Source organism: Populus nigra, chromosome 3 (genome assembly GCF_951802175.1).
Source record: "Populus nigra chromosome 3, ddPopNigr1.1, whole genome shotgun sequence".
Classification (NCBI taxonomy): domain Eukaryota; kingdom Viridiplantae; phylum Streptophyta; class Magnoliopsida; order Malpighiales; family Salicaceae; genus Populus; species Populus nigra.
This window is the reverse complement of record NC_084854.1, coordinates 4,974,223-4,992,309: the sequence shown is the minus strand read 5'-3', so window position 1 is coordinate 4,992,309 and position 18,087 is coordinate 4,974,223. Positions and strand designations below refer to the sequence as shown.

Genomic DNA, 18,087 nt, shown 5'->3' with positions numbered 1-18,087 from the left:
ATCTCTCACTATATATACCTTCAGCTCGAGCCGCCATTTTCATTATCCCCCACCCCCACAATTCTCACAATCCCACCAAAAACAAAACGAAAAACGAAACTGGTCCCGGTTTTAAAGTTTTTGGATCATCAAGTTAATTGCTTGGTGTACTGTTTAGTTTGATTGTCCTGAAACAATGGTGAGACCTGGAACGTCATCTTCGTCGGTGTCATCTGAGCAACAGTCTGATAGAACTCATGAGCCCAAGTACAAGGGTGTTCGAAAGAGAAAATGGGGTAAATGGGTGTCTGAAATTAGGCTGCCTAATAGCCGGGAGAGAATTTGGTTAGGATCCTATGACACGCCCGAAAAGGCGGCGCGTGCATTTGACGCTGCCCTGTGTTGCCTACGTGGTAGTGGTGCCAAGTTCAATTTCCCTGACAATCCACCGGACATTGTCGGCGGGCGGTCACTTACCCCGCAAGAGGTGCAAGATGTTGCTGCCAGGTTTGCTAATGAAGAGCCAACATCGTCCACTGCTATGGGAGGTGAATTATCGTCACGTGTGGAGAATTACACATCATCATCGTCTGACTGTGGGGCTGGACAAATGGATAGTGATACTATAGACTGGTCTTTTTTGAATTTGTTGGATTCTGATGAGGGTGCATCCGATTTCGGACTCTATCATGGGCTGGACGATATGGGTGGTGATTATTATCCCCCTCCTACTCCGCCGCCGCCACCTGATTATAACGGGGACGATAACAACGGAGACGAAACTTTCTCTCACCAGTCATTTCTTTGGAACTTTTGAAGGGATTGATTCAAATTTTGTGAAGAACAATCCTAGCTACTGGAAAACGTCAGGAATTCAGGCTAATTTTAGCTGCCGGGTCACTGATGCTGCTTAATTCACATACATGTTGCTCTGTTTTTTCCAAGTCCAGGAAGAAGTTCTGGCACGAGAGAGGGACGTGGCCCAGTTTTTTGGTGCCATCTTCCAGTAGATAGGAAATACCAAGTTGTTCTCACTCCTTGAAACAAATAATGGTGTACATTTATTGTAGGAAGCCATTCTTTTACGAGGTTTCTTTTCTATGATTTTTTGTCCCAATTAAACAGTCCAAATAAACATGAAATGCAACTTGTTTTTTTTCTATTATTGCCTAACAGCACTCTCAAAGACTGTATTTCAATCCAATATTGTGGCATTAATTAAAAACAAGTGAGTTACGCATGAGCCAGATTCTCCAAGCTACTCCAAATGACAAGACTTGTCAGAACTTCTACTCCATATATCTTTCCAATTGTAAGATTAAACCACGCTACAACAAGAAGAATTTTATGCAGAAACGATTCTAAATAGGCAGCCAAATATTCTTGAAGGAGTGCTATATATTCCATATGCTAAACTACCTTTATTTAATTAATCAATGCTCATGATCATCATGACTTAATTTCTTTTGGTCAAACAAGAACTTAACTAAATAAACTACTGTGCCTAATCAAGCACGGCCACGGATATGTGTGAGAAACTACCTGGACGTGCAGAGGAGAATTTGGTGGTCAGAAACCGGCCATGGCAAAGTTGGAAACAAGCGATGGACGTCAATGGCTTTTAGGAACACAGATAATATAAAACTTGGAAGACAACTTGCATTTATATCACGTTGCAAAAATGCTCTAGAATGTATAGGGTTTCTTTACACCAGCCATCTATTTTTTACTCGTGACGACGTGGTGGACCAAACCCACTTTTCTTAGTATAATCAACTCGCTTCTTCTTCTTCTTCCTCTTTTTTTTATATATATTATACATAGTTGAGAGGAGTAGCGCTTTGATGCCGAATCCTGCCCTTATTATTATTATATATGTTGCATGTCGAATATCACCACAATGTGATGATTTATAATTGGTCCTCCACTCTTTGACGACCGTGGCTACTAAATTAAATAACTTCATAAGATTGAGACCCTAACCTTAACATACATAGGTAGATTATTAAATAATCTATTAAAGAACGCTACCAGTATTTTATGTGCCCTTATGTTGCGCTGTCGTAAATTATGAGTCTATTTTGACTATTTGCCCTAATTTTGACTCAGTGTATAACATCAATGTTATTTGAACCGTGGGTTTAGTCTCTCTTTTTTTTTTAAGTTTATCCCAGTTGCTTTTTTACATTATTTTTTTAATTTGAAGTTTTTTTTCATTTTAATCCTTAAATATTTGATTGATTGAAATTGAGCTTCCTAATTTATTTTAATTTGCATTCTATAGGATTATCACGATCTCATTACTCGGGTTGTAAATTGGTCCAAATCGAACAAATATGTCACCATCTCAATATTTTTTAAAATTTATCATCTGGTATGTTACAGTCTCATTATTTTAAAAATATATTGTCCGATATGCATCAGATTTTAGGTTTTCTAAAATCTATTTATTTTTTTATGGTTAGAAAAAAATTGATTTGACCTCAACATTAGAGGTGGTGTGTCTTCTCCATGCACAACTTGTCTACTTACCCAGACTCTTATAAACCAGTAGGTTCTTTAGTGACTATAATATAAGGTGACGACTTCTCAATCATTCAAATTATAATTTTATGAATAGTCCCAATATATTTAAAAACTTCTTGATCCAAGAGAAAAACTTGTCATTCGACGTTGTGTACATCACGACACTATGTTATTGGTATTTTTGTTAAATAGCCCTTAACATGTTTTTTCTTTATTTTATTTAAAATTTTAGATAAAATTACCTTTAAATGAGGTTATTAAAATGGCATTTAAAGAATTATCTAATTATGTAATAGTTTTTAAAAAGACTAGAGCTTTCTATGCCAATATTAACAATTACTTTATGAATATTTATTTATTAATTAACTTGATATGCAAAAGAATTTAAAAAACTTTTCTTACTAATACAAAATATTAAAAGGGAATAAAATTTTCATTTTATTACTGTATGTTATTTATTTATTTAATTATATTATTTATTTATTTAATATTTATTATAGCTAATTTAATTGATTCTTATGAAAAGCAAATGAATCAAAATAGTTTTATGACAATACTGAGTACATTAAAAAAAATTATATTCCAGAAATAAGTGAATGAAATATAGTAAATGAATAATTGATCACAAATTAAACGTTTATATTTATCATGATATATATACACACACACACACACACACACCCCTTCTTTCTTTTCGTTCAATTAATTAACCAAATTTCGATATACATACTCAAGAAATATTTAAAACGTAATTCTTAGATTTATTTATAAATTATTCCGTATAAAAATTAATTCAAATATAAATAAAAATCTAGCATAATCCACAGACTAGCCAATAAATTTAAGATATATATATTCTAAAAAGTTTATCTGGTGCAATATTAAATTCTTAAGCAAGATTTTTAAATATTTATAATAAATTCCACCATTCAAAACACCTTTTAAATAATTTATTATATAGCTTGCATCAAGAAAATAAGAAGTAAGTATTATTTAGAACAGTTTTGATAAAAATTAAATGACGACAATAGAAAAGTAAAAAAGATTTTTTTAAAAAAAAGAGTGAGGAACCGTAAGAGTGGATGATTGGGCCTGGAAAGCTATCCCCTACAAGGGCTTGTATGGCGCACGGGCCTAGCTCTTGAAAACAAAGCGTTGTAGATGAGGTGTCATCCAAACACGGCGTTGTTTGTTTTACATGAGATGTTACTATCCAAACATAGCCTAAAACCCCTAATTTTAGTCAAGTTAAAAGCACATCCAAAGCTTCCTCTTACCATCCAAAAATATATTTAAAGCTCGAAAATAATATTTAACGCATGAGAAATAAATGCAAAAAAAAAAAATAACTAAATTGTGATATGAACGTAGATTATGTTTCTGGTTTGATTTGGTTGCAACTAAAAATAGCTTACTAATATCAAATCCAGTTTTTTACACACAAATTATGAGCCTCTTTTAAAAATAAAATAAAATTATAAGTGCTGGCATATCATTATTACAAAATAACTATAGCATAAAGATAAAAATGCCGGCCAAAATCATTTTTAAAATTTAAAAAATTAAAGGTTAAATATGTAATTTTACTTTAAAAAATATAAAAACAAATAAACTTATTTTTATGAACAACCAAGTGTATAAGTGTTATTTTACTATACAGATAGAAAGAAAAGGATAAAAAAATCTCCTTAACGAAAGATCATTTTTTTTTCCAAATTTCAAGGGTGAAAAAATATAATTACTAAGATTGTTTTTTATCAAGTGACAAATGATATTTATTTAAAAAGATAACTTCACTCTCGATATCAAGATAATTATTAAAAATAATAAAAATAAAATAATCATTACAGTAATTGAATCCATAGTAATTCTCCTCAATATTAGAGGAAAAGGCCAAAACCTTTTAGTTTTTTTCTTTAGGTAATGTTTTCTACTTATTTCGAGGCACACAATCATGCCCTGAGCTTGAACAAGCTCACAAATTTAACCGGCCTTAATAATTGGCACTCAGAGACTGTTTGGTATTATGGTTGGAACTGTGTTTTGTTCCAACCACAAAAAATAGTTCTTTGGTTAATATTTTAAATGCAGGTTTTGAAGATGGTCCCACTAAAAAATATGTTTCTACTGTTAGTTTTGATGAAGCAGAATACTGTTGCTTTTCACTTTTCATTGCCGCTTGTTGCCATATCTTGCACTATTCACTTCTTAAGCTTTCTCTATTAGAATGATCCTCTACATCAGCGTTATCATCAACTTAATGATCCAAAACCAATTTTTTTTTCTGGGTAAAAACCAAGTCACCCCAGAAAGGCCTAATTAGACAGTAATCATCACAAAATAGTTTCATGTCCAAGTAAACACCACAACAAGAACACTTCAAATCCACCTCACCATTTTCACTTAACTTACCACCCCAAATCTTGAAGGTCACGAAGTTGCTTCATCCAAGGAAAAAAAGCAAACTTGTTTAAGGATTCACAATGAGATGAGGATGATTAGTCCTCACACATATCTTGCGAGACTGATCAGAATACATTCAAGGATTGCATAGACTAGGACAGTGATCTTGTTGGTGTTTCTGTTCAGCATGGTTGTAAACTTGTTACCGGCCATGGACCTGCTCTGTTTTTCTTGCTATGTACAAGGAAAGAGATAGAGTTGGGTAAGATATCAAAAGATAATTTATCAAATGTGAAGTTAAATGGCTTCAAGACAGAGAAAAAGGGGACATTGAATGTTAATTCACTTGGCACAATTGAATTAATTCACGGGTAGTTAACAGTGTCTTGAAATTCTAATTTTATTTCTATGATATTTTATTTAATATTATTGCGCTTTTAAAAAATCAAGAAAATTTTAGTTTTTATTAAACGTAATGGAATAATAAAAAATCTTTGATATAAGAATGATTTATTTCATGATTTAATAGCAATAGTTAAATCTACAATAATTAAATTTAAAACCATCACAATATATATATATATATATATATATATATATATATATATTAATTATTTTATAACATTAATTTGAAAAGCATTTTTAACCAAACACATTAAATTATTTTTTGTTTAATCTCAATTTCAACCATAATTTTAATCAAATATATATTTTTCTAAACCAACCTCAATTAAAAATACTTTTTATAAAATAATTTTTTTCTAATTAAAACCACAATCACAGTACAAAAGACACTCTCCTCCTTGGGTTATCATCTATCCATGTTTCCAATGAATGAACCCCACGATGATCTTGCAGTCTTGTCTTAAATTAAATTGGACTAATCATTAGCAACAAGAAGTCTCAATCAACCGTGAGAATATTTCAGGTCGCAATATTTACATCTCATTCACATCACCATTGATGTGAATCATCTTCCTCCTCTCCAAGCTTTTTCTTCTTTTCTCCGACAAACACGTTTATGGCACCATTGCTACCATGATGCTTTCATTCCTTTCTCGTTTTCACATCCCCCGACATTCATTTTCTTAATAATAATAACATCAATATGGAAGATTGAACCCTCTGGTGTATGTTTCTGTTACTATTTATAAAAAAAAATAAAAAAAACAACATTAAAAAAAAGGAAAAATTGAAGCACACCTGGTTTTGTTATATATTTGGTCATCCACTCAAGCTTATTTTGTTTCAATTCAATAAAATGACAGCCATTTTATCCCATTTTGCAGCTGCAAGATAAAGCCAACATAACACCATGTTGCACTTCATTAATTAGTGTTGTGAAAAAGAAAAAGAAAAAAGTCACCAAAACCCCTTTCATGCTATCAAATTTGGCTTGATTTGCCGCACCATGTGTGCTCTCTTTATCCCCTGTTCATAGCTGAGAAACACGTTACTCACGCATGGAGTAGGAAACAAAAACAGCAGCAAAACGACGTTGCCCGCCGAAAAAACGACCACCACAACGTTTTTTTTTAAAGCTGCAACACTGCCTATTTATTTGTTTTACGGCTGCCAAAGCACTCACGCTTTTTACAGCATATTTGAAGGACAAGGACATCTTTTTTGAACTCATTTCTCTAAAACAAACAAAATACTTTCCCTTTTCTTTTTATTTTCTTTTTACTTTCTCTCTCGATTCTTGATATTTAGAAACTAAAATGTGATAAAAAAAATAGAATTAAATTGTAAAAATCTAAAAACTAAAGATCAAAATTGAAAAAAAAAAACGTTAGGAACCAAGGGCGGAGCCAGGAATATTTTTTATCCTGGGCTACGAACAAATAAACATAAATTATTTTTCAATATCAATTAATAGACATTTTGGTTTCAGGCCTTTTATTTTCCATCACTTCACTAATGATACATGGAAATTTTCACATTATGAATTGAAGGATGAGCTAAGAAACCATACTATATACCGATGGGAGTTAAGCAGGTGGCAAAAGATGTGGTAAATGCGTGAAATATCATGAAGTTTGATTGAGTATTTATTTATTTATTTTTATTAATATGGATAATCGGGTCAGCTTACGTGCACCTCGACTAATCCTACGGGTCTTGAAGTTAACGACTATGTAAACCTTCAGTGACCTTGAGGTTTGTGGGACTCGAACTAATGACCTTTAGGGAGTAAACCTAGAGCTTGACCAATTAGGTTACTGACACGACCAAAAGATTGATGTCTTTATCCAAGTACAGGAGTGTCGAAGTAATAAATAACCCGGCAAGACCGGGGTCGAACCACAGGGAGGTTATTGTATAAATTATAAGCAACAATAATATAACAACAATAGTAACAACAATAACAATAATAGTAGTAGTAGTAGTAGTAATACTAGTAATAGTAATAGTAATAATAATAATAATACCAATAATACTATTAATAATGATAATAATAAAGATGAAGAAGAAGAAGTTGATGAGAACTTTGAGATGGAAGATTAACGTAAGGATTAAACAATGATAACAACATATGTCAAGGTTAGAGGATCCACTAATGGTACTTCAAACAAGTATAGTATAAACTCTTATTATTCAATTGGAAACCACACACAAAGGAGGTTCCAATCAGATTATAAATTGTTAACATGATTACATTAGTTATCTTATTCGAATAATGCTAATACTTGTAAATGTTGTCAGGCATTCATGATTATAACTTATGTTAACAACAAATCAAGTTCCTTTCATAGCTCAGGTGTCGGTTATACCATACAGTATGGGATATGAAAGTGCCAAGTATTTGTTGTACCAAGTGTTATACAACATAAATCTAGATTAACCATTTAACAAGCAAAGTATTAAAAGTGAACAAGATAACAAATATAAAGCATGTTAGTATCCAACATTAAGGTCCATGTTAAGTTTATATTATACTTATTTTTACACCATTAGTGTACCCTTTTCACCTTGACATAATTAACTTAGCTAGACATAATGAAAGAAAGAAACATAAATAAACAAGATAAGAACATAAATGAGAAAGAAGTTAACTAAGTAAAGAAAAGGAAATGAAAGGCATAAACAAGAGATTAATATAAATCTTAAGTATTACAGAAGAGAGAGCAAGAGCATGATCTTGATCTGAACACCAAGATGCCTAAATACATGGCAAATGCCTCCTTTTATAGGCCTAAATTTGGAACTATTGATTTGTTGACTAATTGATGAGTGGGTGGCCACATCTTGACTTGGTGACAATTCTTATCTTCTTGTCTGCCAAAAACGTCATTGATAACGTCATAATTTGAACAGACTTAAATCATGAAAGCTCTAGGAAATTATCTCATCTTTCCAGGGTAAAAATTTGAGATCATTTGGATGTCTAGAACTCGAGATATGGGCTGAACACTGAACAGTATCTGGGCTGCAGGACAGATTCGGACTTCTTCTTTGTTGCTACAATTTGGACTTGAAAACGGCCTTGTTAAATCTTGGGCTCCACATGAAAGTTGTAGGCCTATGTCTTATCTTTCCATCCATATAAAATGGACTTAAATCCAAGATCTACAACTCCATATATGACCCAATTACCGAACTATGTTCCAGTTTGGACTGCACCAGCATATCTTTGGCCATCTTTTTGTCATTTCAATTTCAGTACTTCAACTCATCAATCAATTCTTTTATTTATGGGATAGGCCTGCATTTAAGATGAACATTTACTATAAATTAAAGGTATCTTATATAATTAGATATGTTATTATAAAACATGCTTTAGTTAAGGAGTTATTGATACTTCAAGTGCAAAATGATGATATAAAACCTTGATAAAAATGCACTTTTAAGTACTAATCAGTTACACTCCTCATTGTTGATTGAGTATTTATTTCACTACCAGAAAACCGATAAATACAAACGGAAATACCGAGGGAATATTTCCGTCGGTAAATTTTCGAGGGATTTTACCGACGGACAAATTCCCTCGGTATATACCGAGGGAATTATAGAGGGACAAAAAAATTAAAATAAAGCAAAAAAAATGATGACGTGTCAAGATTTACCAACAGAATTTATGTCCGTCAGTAAATCTGTTGGTAAACTTGTTTACACTATTCATCATGTCAATTACAAAGGGAATCACCGACGGACAAAATCCGTCGGTATTTTCCAGAGAGCTCCAGAACTGTTCACTTTCCAATTGCACTGTTAATTGTTGTTCTTTACAGGAAAAATCACCGACGGATTGAAAAGTCGTCGGTGTTATTTGGTGGTTTTCTGAAAAAATTGAATTGATTTAAAATTTTCATTTAAATATTACAGACGGAATCACCGACGGACTGAAAAATCATCGGTAATTGTTGGCGGTTTCTGAAAACTTTTTACGAAACTGAAAATTTAAATTAAATATTACCGATGAAATAATTAAAAAATATTAATATTCAATTATCCATCGATAAATCCATCGCTAACGCGCCCCAATAAAAAGCTTGAATCCCTTATTTCACAAGAGACAGACTTATTTCTTCTTCTTCTACTACTTCTTCTTCTTATTCTTCTACTTCTACTTCTTCTTCTTCTTATTCTTCTTCTTCACTATATGTAAAAAACATCAATATCTATTTCTTTCTCTTCTTTTCTCTCCTCATCTCCTTCTATTTTTCTCCATGCTCGGGTATGTCTTCTTCTTCTTTCTTCTTTTATCCTCTTAGTTTTTTTTAATTAATATGCTTTACGAAAAAAAATTTCTCTCCTTAGCTTCACTTGCAACTACATTAAAGTAAGATTTTTCTTCTTTTTTCAAGATTTTTTAACCCTTTATATTTTTTTTATTTTATTTTTAATTTTTTTTGTTCTTAGTAATTGTGTAAATGTTGTTGTGAGATTTTTTTTTCCATATGAGATTATTTTTTAGTTGATTTATTTATAGGATTTTTAAATTTTTAGCAATTGCAACTTTATTTTTTTCATATGAATTTTTTTAGTTGAATTTATTTTTTCATTTTATTTATTTGTTGCAAATTTGTTTGAGTTTATTTTCTTATTTTTTTTCAAGCATTTTGAGTATATATTATACAGTGTTGATTTATGTTAATTTAATTATTTTATAATTTTATAAAATGATTTTTTTTTAATTTTTTTTTAATAATTACCGATGGAATTTCCATCGGTAATTCCGTCGGTAAATCCGTTGGTAATAAAAAATTATTACCGAGGGATATACCGACGAAATGAAGCGGGTAATTTTATTTTTTATTTCCGACGGATAAAAAATTACCGATGAAGGATTCACCGACGGAGCATTTCCGTTGGTGATGTCGTCGGTAAATTAATTACCGATGGAATATGTGTCTTACGCCGACAGAAAAATTCCATCGGTAAAACTGTTAAATCTTGTAGTGTTTGCTGCTATGGGATGGGGCTAAAGAGAGAGCGTCCGCGTTCCCCCAAAATTATTATTATTATATTTTTCTAAAAATTAATTTTTTTTAATATGTTTTGGATCGTTTTGATGCGTTAATTTCAAAAATAATGTTTTTAAAAAAATCATTTTGATACATTTCGGCACGAAAAACACTTTAAAAAACAACTGCAACCATATCTAAACTTATTTTTTAAAAATTTTATTTTTTTTCAATTAAAATTTTTAATGTTTTTCTATGAATCAAATATATATAAATTGGGATATATAAAATGGGTTCTTTTCTTCGGAATAGAAAATCCTAGAGATTTATTCAATGAGTAAGAAGAAAAATGGGATGCCAAAGGCTAAGAAGCCCAATAAAAAGGCACGAGGCTAATAAGAAATAATGCAGATGGGACTATTTACATGAACGGATTTGGAAAAAAATAAATAAAAAGACTATACATACTTATAAGATGGGATATTAGGTGTTTTTTTGGATCTATTTTTCTACCTGGAATACAGCCAACCTCAATCTTCTATGCTCCTCCGCCCCTGTTAGGAGCCGAATCAAAGTTTCTCGGCGCACCTTTTGAACAGTAAAAACAAAAATAGCTTTGCTTGATTTTATGTTAATTTTTGGCCATTGTTGTTGCAACTTTTCTTTTACTATAACCTAAAATTATATTTTATAATATGAACTTTTAATTTAATATTAGAATATTTTATGACATTTCAAAACATAAAACCATGACAATATAACGGGGAAGGACAAATTTGAATAAAGTTTAATGATTATATGCTGTATAGTTTTTTTAAGGATAAAAAAGGGATAACTATGAATTACTCTATACCCATTGTGTATTTGAAAGATAATAAATTAAAACTTTTAATTTATTTTGTAATAATCTCTCTAACCACAGTTTGACCTTTTAGGCTACCAATTTGTGGTAAGTATCGATACAAAAGTCGATTAAGGATTATTTTTAGTACTCTAGGGACCTAATTTTTAATAGAAACAATTGTAGACATGATAGAGATTTGAGCTATAGGTTGCCTAATTTCAGATTTACCCTAAAAACGAAAAAGCTCAAATATGCGTGAACAGCAGGATTCGAACCTGCGCGGGCAGAGCCCACATGATTTCTAGGCATGCCCGATAACCACTCCGGCATGTCCACCCTTTGAGGAAAGGTCTTTAAATATAATACTTAATATGTTAAGTCAAGGATTGAGATTTGAACACTTGTATACTTGTAAACACAGCCAAATAGACAATTGAAAGATGGAACTGGCTTGCTATAGCTTCCTTGAACGTAGTCCATAGCAAGCATGCTTCAAAAAATCTTAGCTAAAAATATTTTTGCTTTGAAGTGATCTTATCTGCAATGAAGATTTTTGGTCACAAATCAGAGTAAACTCATAGTTTCCTTCTAGCCAGTTTGATATAAATGTAAGCTTTCAATACTTGATGATAGATTCCAATAAAGCATTTCTCCAGCAAAATTTGTAGGGTTGGAAATGCTTGCCATCTGCCTTCAGATCTCTAATACAAAAGGAGATTTTCTCAGGTTCTTATGACTACTGCGTTAATATCACCTTGACATCAGAATATGCAGCAAGAACTTTGAATTAAACAATCACGAAATCTTGATATAGTCTCATTGCATCAAAATTAGATGACAAGTCATCATTAAGTGCCTTTACTTCAACAATTTGCCATTTAATGTCACAAATTGTACATTGATATTACATTATTCATTATAGCATGCTAGCAATACCTGCTAACACAGAATAACATACAAGGAATTTGGAGGCCAACTGGCAGCTTTTCCTTGGAATCATTTCATCTATTTTGAAGAAAAAAAAAGGGCTTCTACTATGAGATTCTAGTCAAACAATCAAGACAGCAGGAGGGAAACCATATCATTGGCAGAATCTGGTCCATCATTATTTACACTTGGTATTATGTTTTCAGGAGACACAAACTTCACAAACTCTCTGAGTTCTGTAAAACTGCAATGCTCACTGTATGGTACTTCGTATCTGGTAAACATACAAGCAAAAATTTCATATTAGTTCAATTCTGAAAGCGAAGTATGATGTGTGTCAAATTATGTCTATCATTGGAGCAGTTGATATATTCCTCAGCCAAAATGATGTGACCAGGTTTTCACATGCATTTTACTGTTTATATAACTCATTAAGCTATATAGTTCGCCAGTAACAATACATGGCAGGTGGCAACTAAACTCAAATGCAAAATGCACAAGTACCTTGCAAGCTGGCATCAAAGATCTTTCACTTCAAATATTTCCTTCAAATATTTTTCATGAATGAACAGGTAAGGTTTTTGAAGCCAAACACCTGAGCAAAATTTTGCATCTTCTATTATGATCCATGAACCACAGAATTGCATTCTCACTCCAGACATGAATCATTCCCTTTTTAAAGAAGATGAAAAGTGCATCACATGAATTTAAATAGTCAGGGATTTGCAGGTTTCATGCTGGGTTATATTAAATGTATTTTGTTTTCTAGACATTTTAAACTGGGTATGAATAAATGGTGGTCATGTTTAAAACTAAAACAATTTGAAGTTGGAGAAAAACAGAATAAGCGCTCCTTCCTCGGCTATTAAAACATTTTTCTAATTATTACTCGAATGTCAATGGATACTGTTTACGAGATAGAGATAAGGATAAACCTTATAATAGTTCCCTGCTGACACCTTCTCCCTGGAGATTTCTTCTTCCCTTTACCAAATGTCCAGCCAGTGGGGGAGAAAGCAACTATGAGAGTGAATCGACCCTGATTCATAGGAATGTATAAACTCAAAAGATCATACAAAAGCTAGTGGCACAGGCCATGATATTGCCATGCTAGCTCAATAACATAAGCAGCAACTAGCTAAACTAATTAGTGATGATAAGCATGACCAAAAGTGCTTGGATATGAAAGATGTGTCTACAAATTTCCTGGAATAGTTAGTTACTCACAAAAATATGATAGAAAATGGAAAGTTGATGTCAAAATCAAGCTTGTCAATAAATTTCAAGCTCATACACACACAAATGGGCGCTCTTGCACAGTACCCCATGTTAGTACGGCCTATGTGCTCATCAATAGAGAGCAAATAAGATGGAATACTTGTGCAAAATCATGTCACTTGGAAATCACAATCACTTAATCATACAGAGCACATTGAGGCACTCATTCAGGCAACTTTCCCCTTTGTGCATCTTATAAATTCACTTAACACTTTTCATGCCCTGTATAAATTAACTCGATTGTTGTAAAGCATGACATGCCCCCTCCCTACACATTCACACACACACAACTATTTATGAAAAAAATATACCACAATCTTTGGTCACTCACTGCATATTGACTTGATAAATGTTTCAATCTTTTGAAGCTTGAAAGCGTCCACATAGGCACAACATGAATGTGGCTTTCTTGTTCATTTAATGTAATCCACCTCATATCTTCTTCAGGGAACCCCAAGCATTCTAAAAGACGGAATTTTGCCATGTTGACATAAACCTTCTTATGGAGCACACGAGCAACCTCCAAAAACAACCTTTCCTTTCCTTTTCAAAAAATTGAAAAGAAAATGTTGCACCAAGTGAGAATAGTGTCTCGTTCAAACCATACAGAGAAAAAAATGAGACAGAGTGTGTGTGAGAGGGATGAAGACAAACTCAAGGACAGAGGGAGAGTAACAGAATCTACCAATTGTATAGCTTCCGATCAAAAAAAGTGTTTTGGGGTTGAAAGCTTCAGCTTGAATGGCCTCAATGACAAATTGTATTACAGCCTCCTGCTTCGGAAAGTCATACTGCAAATAAAAATTTTCAATGAGAAAATTTACCATGTGAGCTGATTCTTTTCGAAGGAAAAACTGGGAAGATGACTGATGCAGGAGCAACTATTGCTTGGATTTAGCCTTTTATGATTCCTATTTTATACTATTTAATTTAGTAGCACATGTTTGCGATTAAATTTTTATTAGAAGTGAAGTTTCAATTCAGATAAGTTGGGTCTTTTCTAGAATGGGTTTAGACCTGCCCTACACGAACCAAAGGCCCAAAGCTAGAAAACCAGAGATTACATCATTACCAAACATGGACTTACCTTGGTATTACAATATGTAGTATCAAGGATGAGAGTATGGATAGAAGACATTTGCAAAACAGGCATCGTAACCATTTTCTCAGAAAAACGAAAATCTCCCGTGTGTAGCACAGCCTGGCATTTACAATTTTGGTATTAAAATAAGAAATGTTAGGTAAAAAGTATAATATAACACGGTGTCTTAAAGTTCTAAGTGGACACACCTTACCATTGGGAGGTTCGAAGAGAATTATAATGGAGCCTGGACAGTGGTTTGCATCCAAGCATGTCACATCAACACCAGCAATACAGATCTTTTGGTTGAGAGGTAAAACATGTAAACTATCCCAAGGGATCCCAATCTTTAAATTTACAAGCTTTGCTGTGATCAAGGAGCAGTAAATCTTCCCATGACAGAAAGACCTTGTTAATCCTTGATAATCTGCAAAGACAATGAACATAGTTTCTTGAGAATTTTCAAGCTTTTAATTTAAGTACATTGCTTTGAAAGACCATACAGCGATGGGGAATGTGCCTAATAATTGATTGCTAGCAAGCAACAAATGTACTTTATCATCTTTCTAAGACACCTTAAGTGAATGCCCCATGCCATTAGTGACTTCTTGATCGGAGCAGATAAATTGACTTGTTTATGACACAAGGCATGGTTGAAAATAGATGCATACTCAAATATCTTTACAACTATTAGAATTTTCTTATTTAGTTTGCCAAATACAATTATTTTAAGAACTTACGGTCCATGTGGAAGTGAGTAAGAAACCAATGGGAACAATCTCCTCTAAGATATTTGAAAGCATCCTGCCGATACAGAAATTAGATTGAAGTAAGCAATAAACCAAGAAATAACATTAGTGAAGCAAAGGCGAAAGGAATAAATAAATTATCTTCTACAGCTCCATTCTGTAGTTAACATCAAAGGTGACAATGACACCAAATAGTGCCATATTATCAACTTTTGACTTTTGAGTGAAAAAAAGGATTGGTAATTAAGTAAACCGAGCAAATTTGACATGAAAAACTATGTTGAATTTTTACTAATGAATGATATATCATTACCACTCTAAATGGTGTCCCTGGTATGCTACACCACAAAGGAATATCTTTGAGCTTTCCTTTTTTAGTATTGTTTTTCACCCCTTGTTTACGAACATAGCCTGGCTGACTTTTTTCTGCTCCCCGTTGTTCTTTAGAGATGACACTAGTTTTTTTCTTGATAGGTACAGATCCAGGAAAATAATCCGTAATCAATTTGTTTGCAGTTGGTTTACTAGTGTCATCGCCAATAATTTTAGAAGCCTCTACTTGCATTTCTGCTCCATGGCTTCTCCGTGAACCAACTTCACCAGAGGCATGTGCATCTCCATGTGCCTCAATTGCATGATTAGACCCTTTTCTAAGCTCACTAAGAGCATGCACAATCTTCTTCCTAGGACCAAGTGCAGTGACACCAATGCCAAAGAGGTCCTGGAAAGAAGAAAAAAACAAGCATTTACCAGATCATATTCATTTCAGCATAACAAACAGAAATGACAGCTTAATGGAGAAAAGTCTAGAAGTCTAAATCACCCCCACTATCTAAATAATCAAGGAGGAGGTTATGACAAATAAAATTATGGTTCCACACATACAGAACTGCCCACGGCACAATCTTTCAATCGCTAATTCTTGGTGTTGATGATTGCTAGACAGTGTGTTTGGATATATTTTCCGGTCAAGAGCAGTAAACTCTTTCAAACTAGGTTAGTTAGTATTCTGTTGTCATTGCAAGTATACGTAGATAGGACTAGGCTCAATCCAGATTGTAAATATGAGAGGATAAGGTCACAGGCTATCCTTTGTAATCTATTTATTCCAAGTGAATGCACAGAAAAGATCATCCCTGCAAAACTTTCTTAAAACTTAATATGGTTTCAGAGCCTCAAATGACCTCTACCAATGCTTTTTAGTCTTCTGCTCTTGTCCCTATCATCCCAATTTCTCAACCTGTTTTCTCGTCTCAACCCAATCACTCTTTCACCATTACACTTACTCATAAAACTACATTGTGTGGAAAACACAATTTGAGCCTTTACTCGATTGTCATGATCTTAAAGGGTTCAATGATGGAACCTGTGCTGCTCGTCCTCCTGAGATTCCTAATCCTACTACTTCAATTCTTGAACCAAATCCTGCATTTTCTGACTGGTTCAGAAAGGATCAAACTCTATTCTCCTAGTTTCTCTCTTATATTTCCGAAGAATGTTTTTACTTATGTTGTGGGCCTTAAAGAGTTCTTTCCAGGTGTGGCAAGCACTGGTTAAGGCCTTTGGTTAGAACAGAACACTAACGAAGATAGCTTGAAAGAGAGTTCAACTCTTGACAGGAAAATAATTTGAACACAACGTCCAACAATGATTATATACCCCAACTAGCATTCTCTAAGTAAAACAAAAACCCAAGAATTTATTACTTAAAATTAATTTATCATGCAACAAAGTCCAGTAAATTTAAGCATACCTCTTCTGTCAGCCACTGTAAAGTCTCCCAATCAATCTCTTCTCGAACAAAATCCTCTTCATATCTCTCTAAACCCAGATTCCTTAGCCATTTAACAACAGGTGACACAACAACTTTCTTCGGACCACAAACAGGACCCTCCACGCCTCGTGGCACAACCTCAGGTCTCCCGTCATCACCACCAAGAACAACCTGCAAAAAACAAAAAAAAAATAAAAAAACACATTTACCAATCGAAGTCGTAAAAGCACAAAAAGCTTACAAGAATCCTAAAAACACTCACATCTGGAACACTATTTTCTTCTTTATCTAGGCACTCGTTAGTATGGACTAATCGAAATTCCTCGCTCAAATCCGAAATATCTGTCCCACAAAGCGGACATAAGACAAAACAATATTCATCGCCATTACAATTAACCTTAATTTTCTCTCTAGCTTCACTTTCTTCTTCCTCGGTACATAACTTAATTAAGGCATCAAGCTCACTATTTTCTTCGAAATCCTCTTCTTTACCAACATTAACTCCACTATAATCCACTCTTGATTTCATTAACCTAGCCTCAATCGAATTACACAAATATCCTCCACTCACTTCCAATTTTTCTTTTTTACCGCTCCCGCTATCAAATTTCTCGTTTCCAACTTTAGAAGAAACAGTACAATCGATGCTTGACTCTATAAAATCCAAACTGCAATTCTCGTCTAAATTGAAGTAATTGGCACCGGACTCAGTTTTCTGATATGGTAATAGAGAGTTGGGATCTATATTTTCTTTGCCGGGATTGGTGGGTTTCTTTGGCTTTTTTGACGGACGGCGAGGACTGTTGGCGGGTTTGTTGCGGATAGAAAGAGTCTGTTTTGGTGTTTGGGAGAGAGGGATTTGGAAGTCGTCGTCGTCGTCGTCGAGGGAGGAAAATTGGGACGAATTGAATTTTGAGGACATTTTGTTAGGGTTGGGGGGGCTGAGCTTCTGCAGGTTACGGGGTATGTGCTTTGTTTATGAAAGTAGCGGTAGAGTTTAGAATTGGGAATATGGGTTTTTGAATTTTTTGGAGCAGAGCATGAGGAGGGAAAGAAGTGAAGCATTTAGTTGAACCCTACAGTTTATAATATATTTCATTTTGGTCCTTACATTTTAA

At 33.4% G+C, this 18,087-nt stretch overlaps 2 protein-coding genes and 1 non-coding gene across 5 annotated transcripts; 1 reads left to right on the top strand and 2 right to left on the bottom strand.

The window, feature by feature from the left end:
• LOC133689293 (ethylene-responsive transcription factor ERF017-like) lies at positions 1-1,138 on the top strand. The gene has a single exon (XM_062109105.1). The coding sequence runs from the start codon at positions 176-178 to the stop codon at positions 794-796; it is 621 nt and encodes a 206-aa protein (XP_061965089.1). The 5' UTR covers positions 1-175; the 3' UTR covers positions 797-1,138.
• A 10,276-nt stretch (positions 1,139-11,414) lies between these two features.
• TRNAS-AGA (transfer RNA serine (anticodon AGA)) lies at positions 11,415-11,496 on the bottom strand. Its single transcript has one exon. It is a non-coding gene; the product is annotated as a tRNA-Ser (tRNA).
• Positions 11,497-11,979: 483 nt separating this feature from the next.
• LOC133688957 (uncharacterized) lies at positions 11,980-17,993 on the bottom strand. 3 transcript variants are annotated; one of them, XR_009841237.1, is made up of 11 exons: positions 17,232-17,993; positions 16,949-17,140; positions 15,509-15,916; positions 15,187-15,250; positions 14,656-14,873; positions 14,453-14,566; positions 14,051-14,156; positions 13,697-13,908; positions 13,023-13,126; positions 12,592-12,682; positions 12,328-12,361 (listed from the first exon to the last, which is right to left on the bottom strand). XR_009841237.1 is itself a non-coding variant. In XM_062108624.1 (10 exons), exons 1-10 carry the CDS (start codon positions 17,889-17,891, stop codon positions 12,217-12,219), a joined length of 2,223 nt encoding a protein of 740 aa, XP_061964608.1. In that variant the 5' UTR covers positions 17,892-17,993; the 3' UTR covers positions 11,980-12,216. The 3 variants fall into 3 exon arrangements, 2 of the variants coding, with proteins under 2 accessions (XP_061964608.1, XP_061964609.1); XM_062108624.1 differs by lacking the exon at positions 12,592-12,682 and having other exon boundaries at positions 11,980-12,361; XM_062108625.1 differs by lacking the exons at positions 12,328-12,361; positions 12,592-12,682; positions 13,023-13,126 and having other exon boundaries at positions 13,718-13,903.
• Positions 17,994-18,087: the final 94 nt, after the last annotated feature.

Coding starts and splice junctions, on each gene's coding strand:
- LOC133688957 (XM_062108624.1), bottom strand. CDS start 17,891: ATGTCCTCAAAATTCAATTCGTCCCAATTTTCCTCCCTCGACGACGAC. Junction 17,141..17,231: donor AAGAAAATAGTGTTCCAGAT/GTGAGTGTTTTT, acceptor TGTTTTTTGCAG/GTTGTTCTTGGTGGTGATGA. Junction 14,157..14,452: donor CTACATATTGTAATACCAAG/GTAAGTCCATGT, acceptor TTTTATTTGCAG/TATGACTTTCCGAAGCAGGA.
- LOC133689293 (XM_062109105.1), top strand. CDS start 176: ATGGTGAGACCTGGAACGTCATCTTCGTCGGTGTCATCTGAGCAACAG.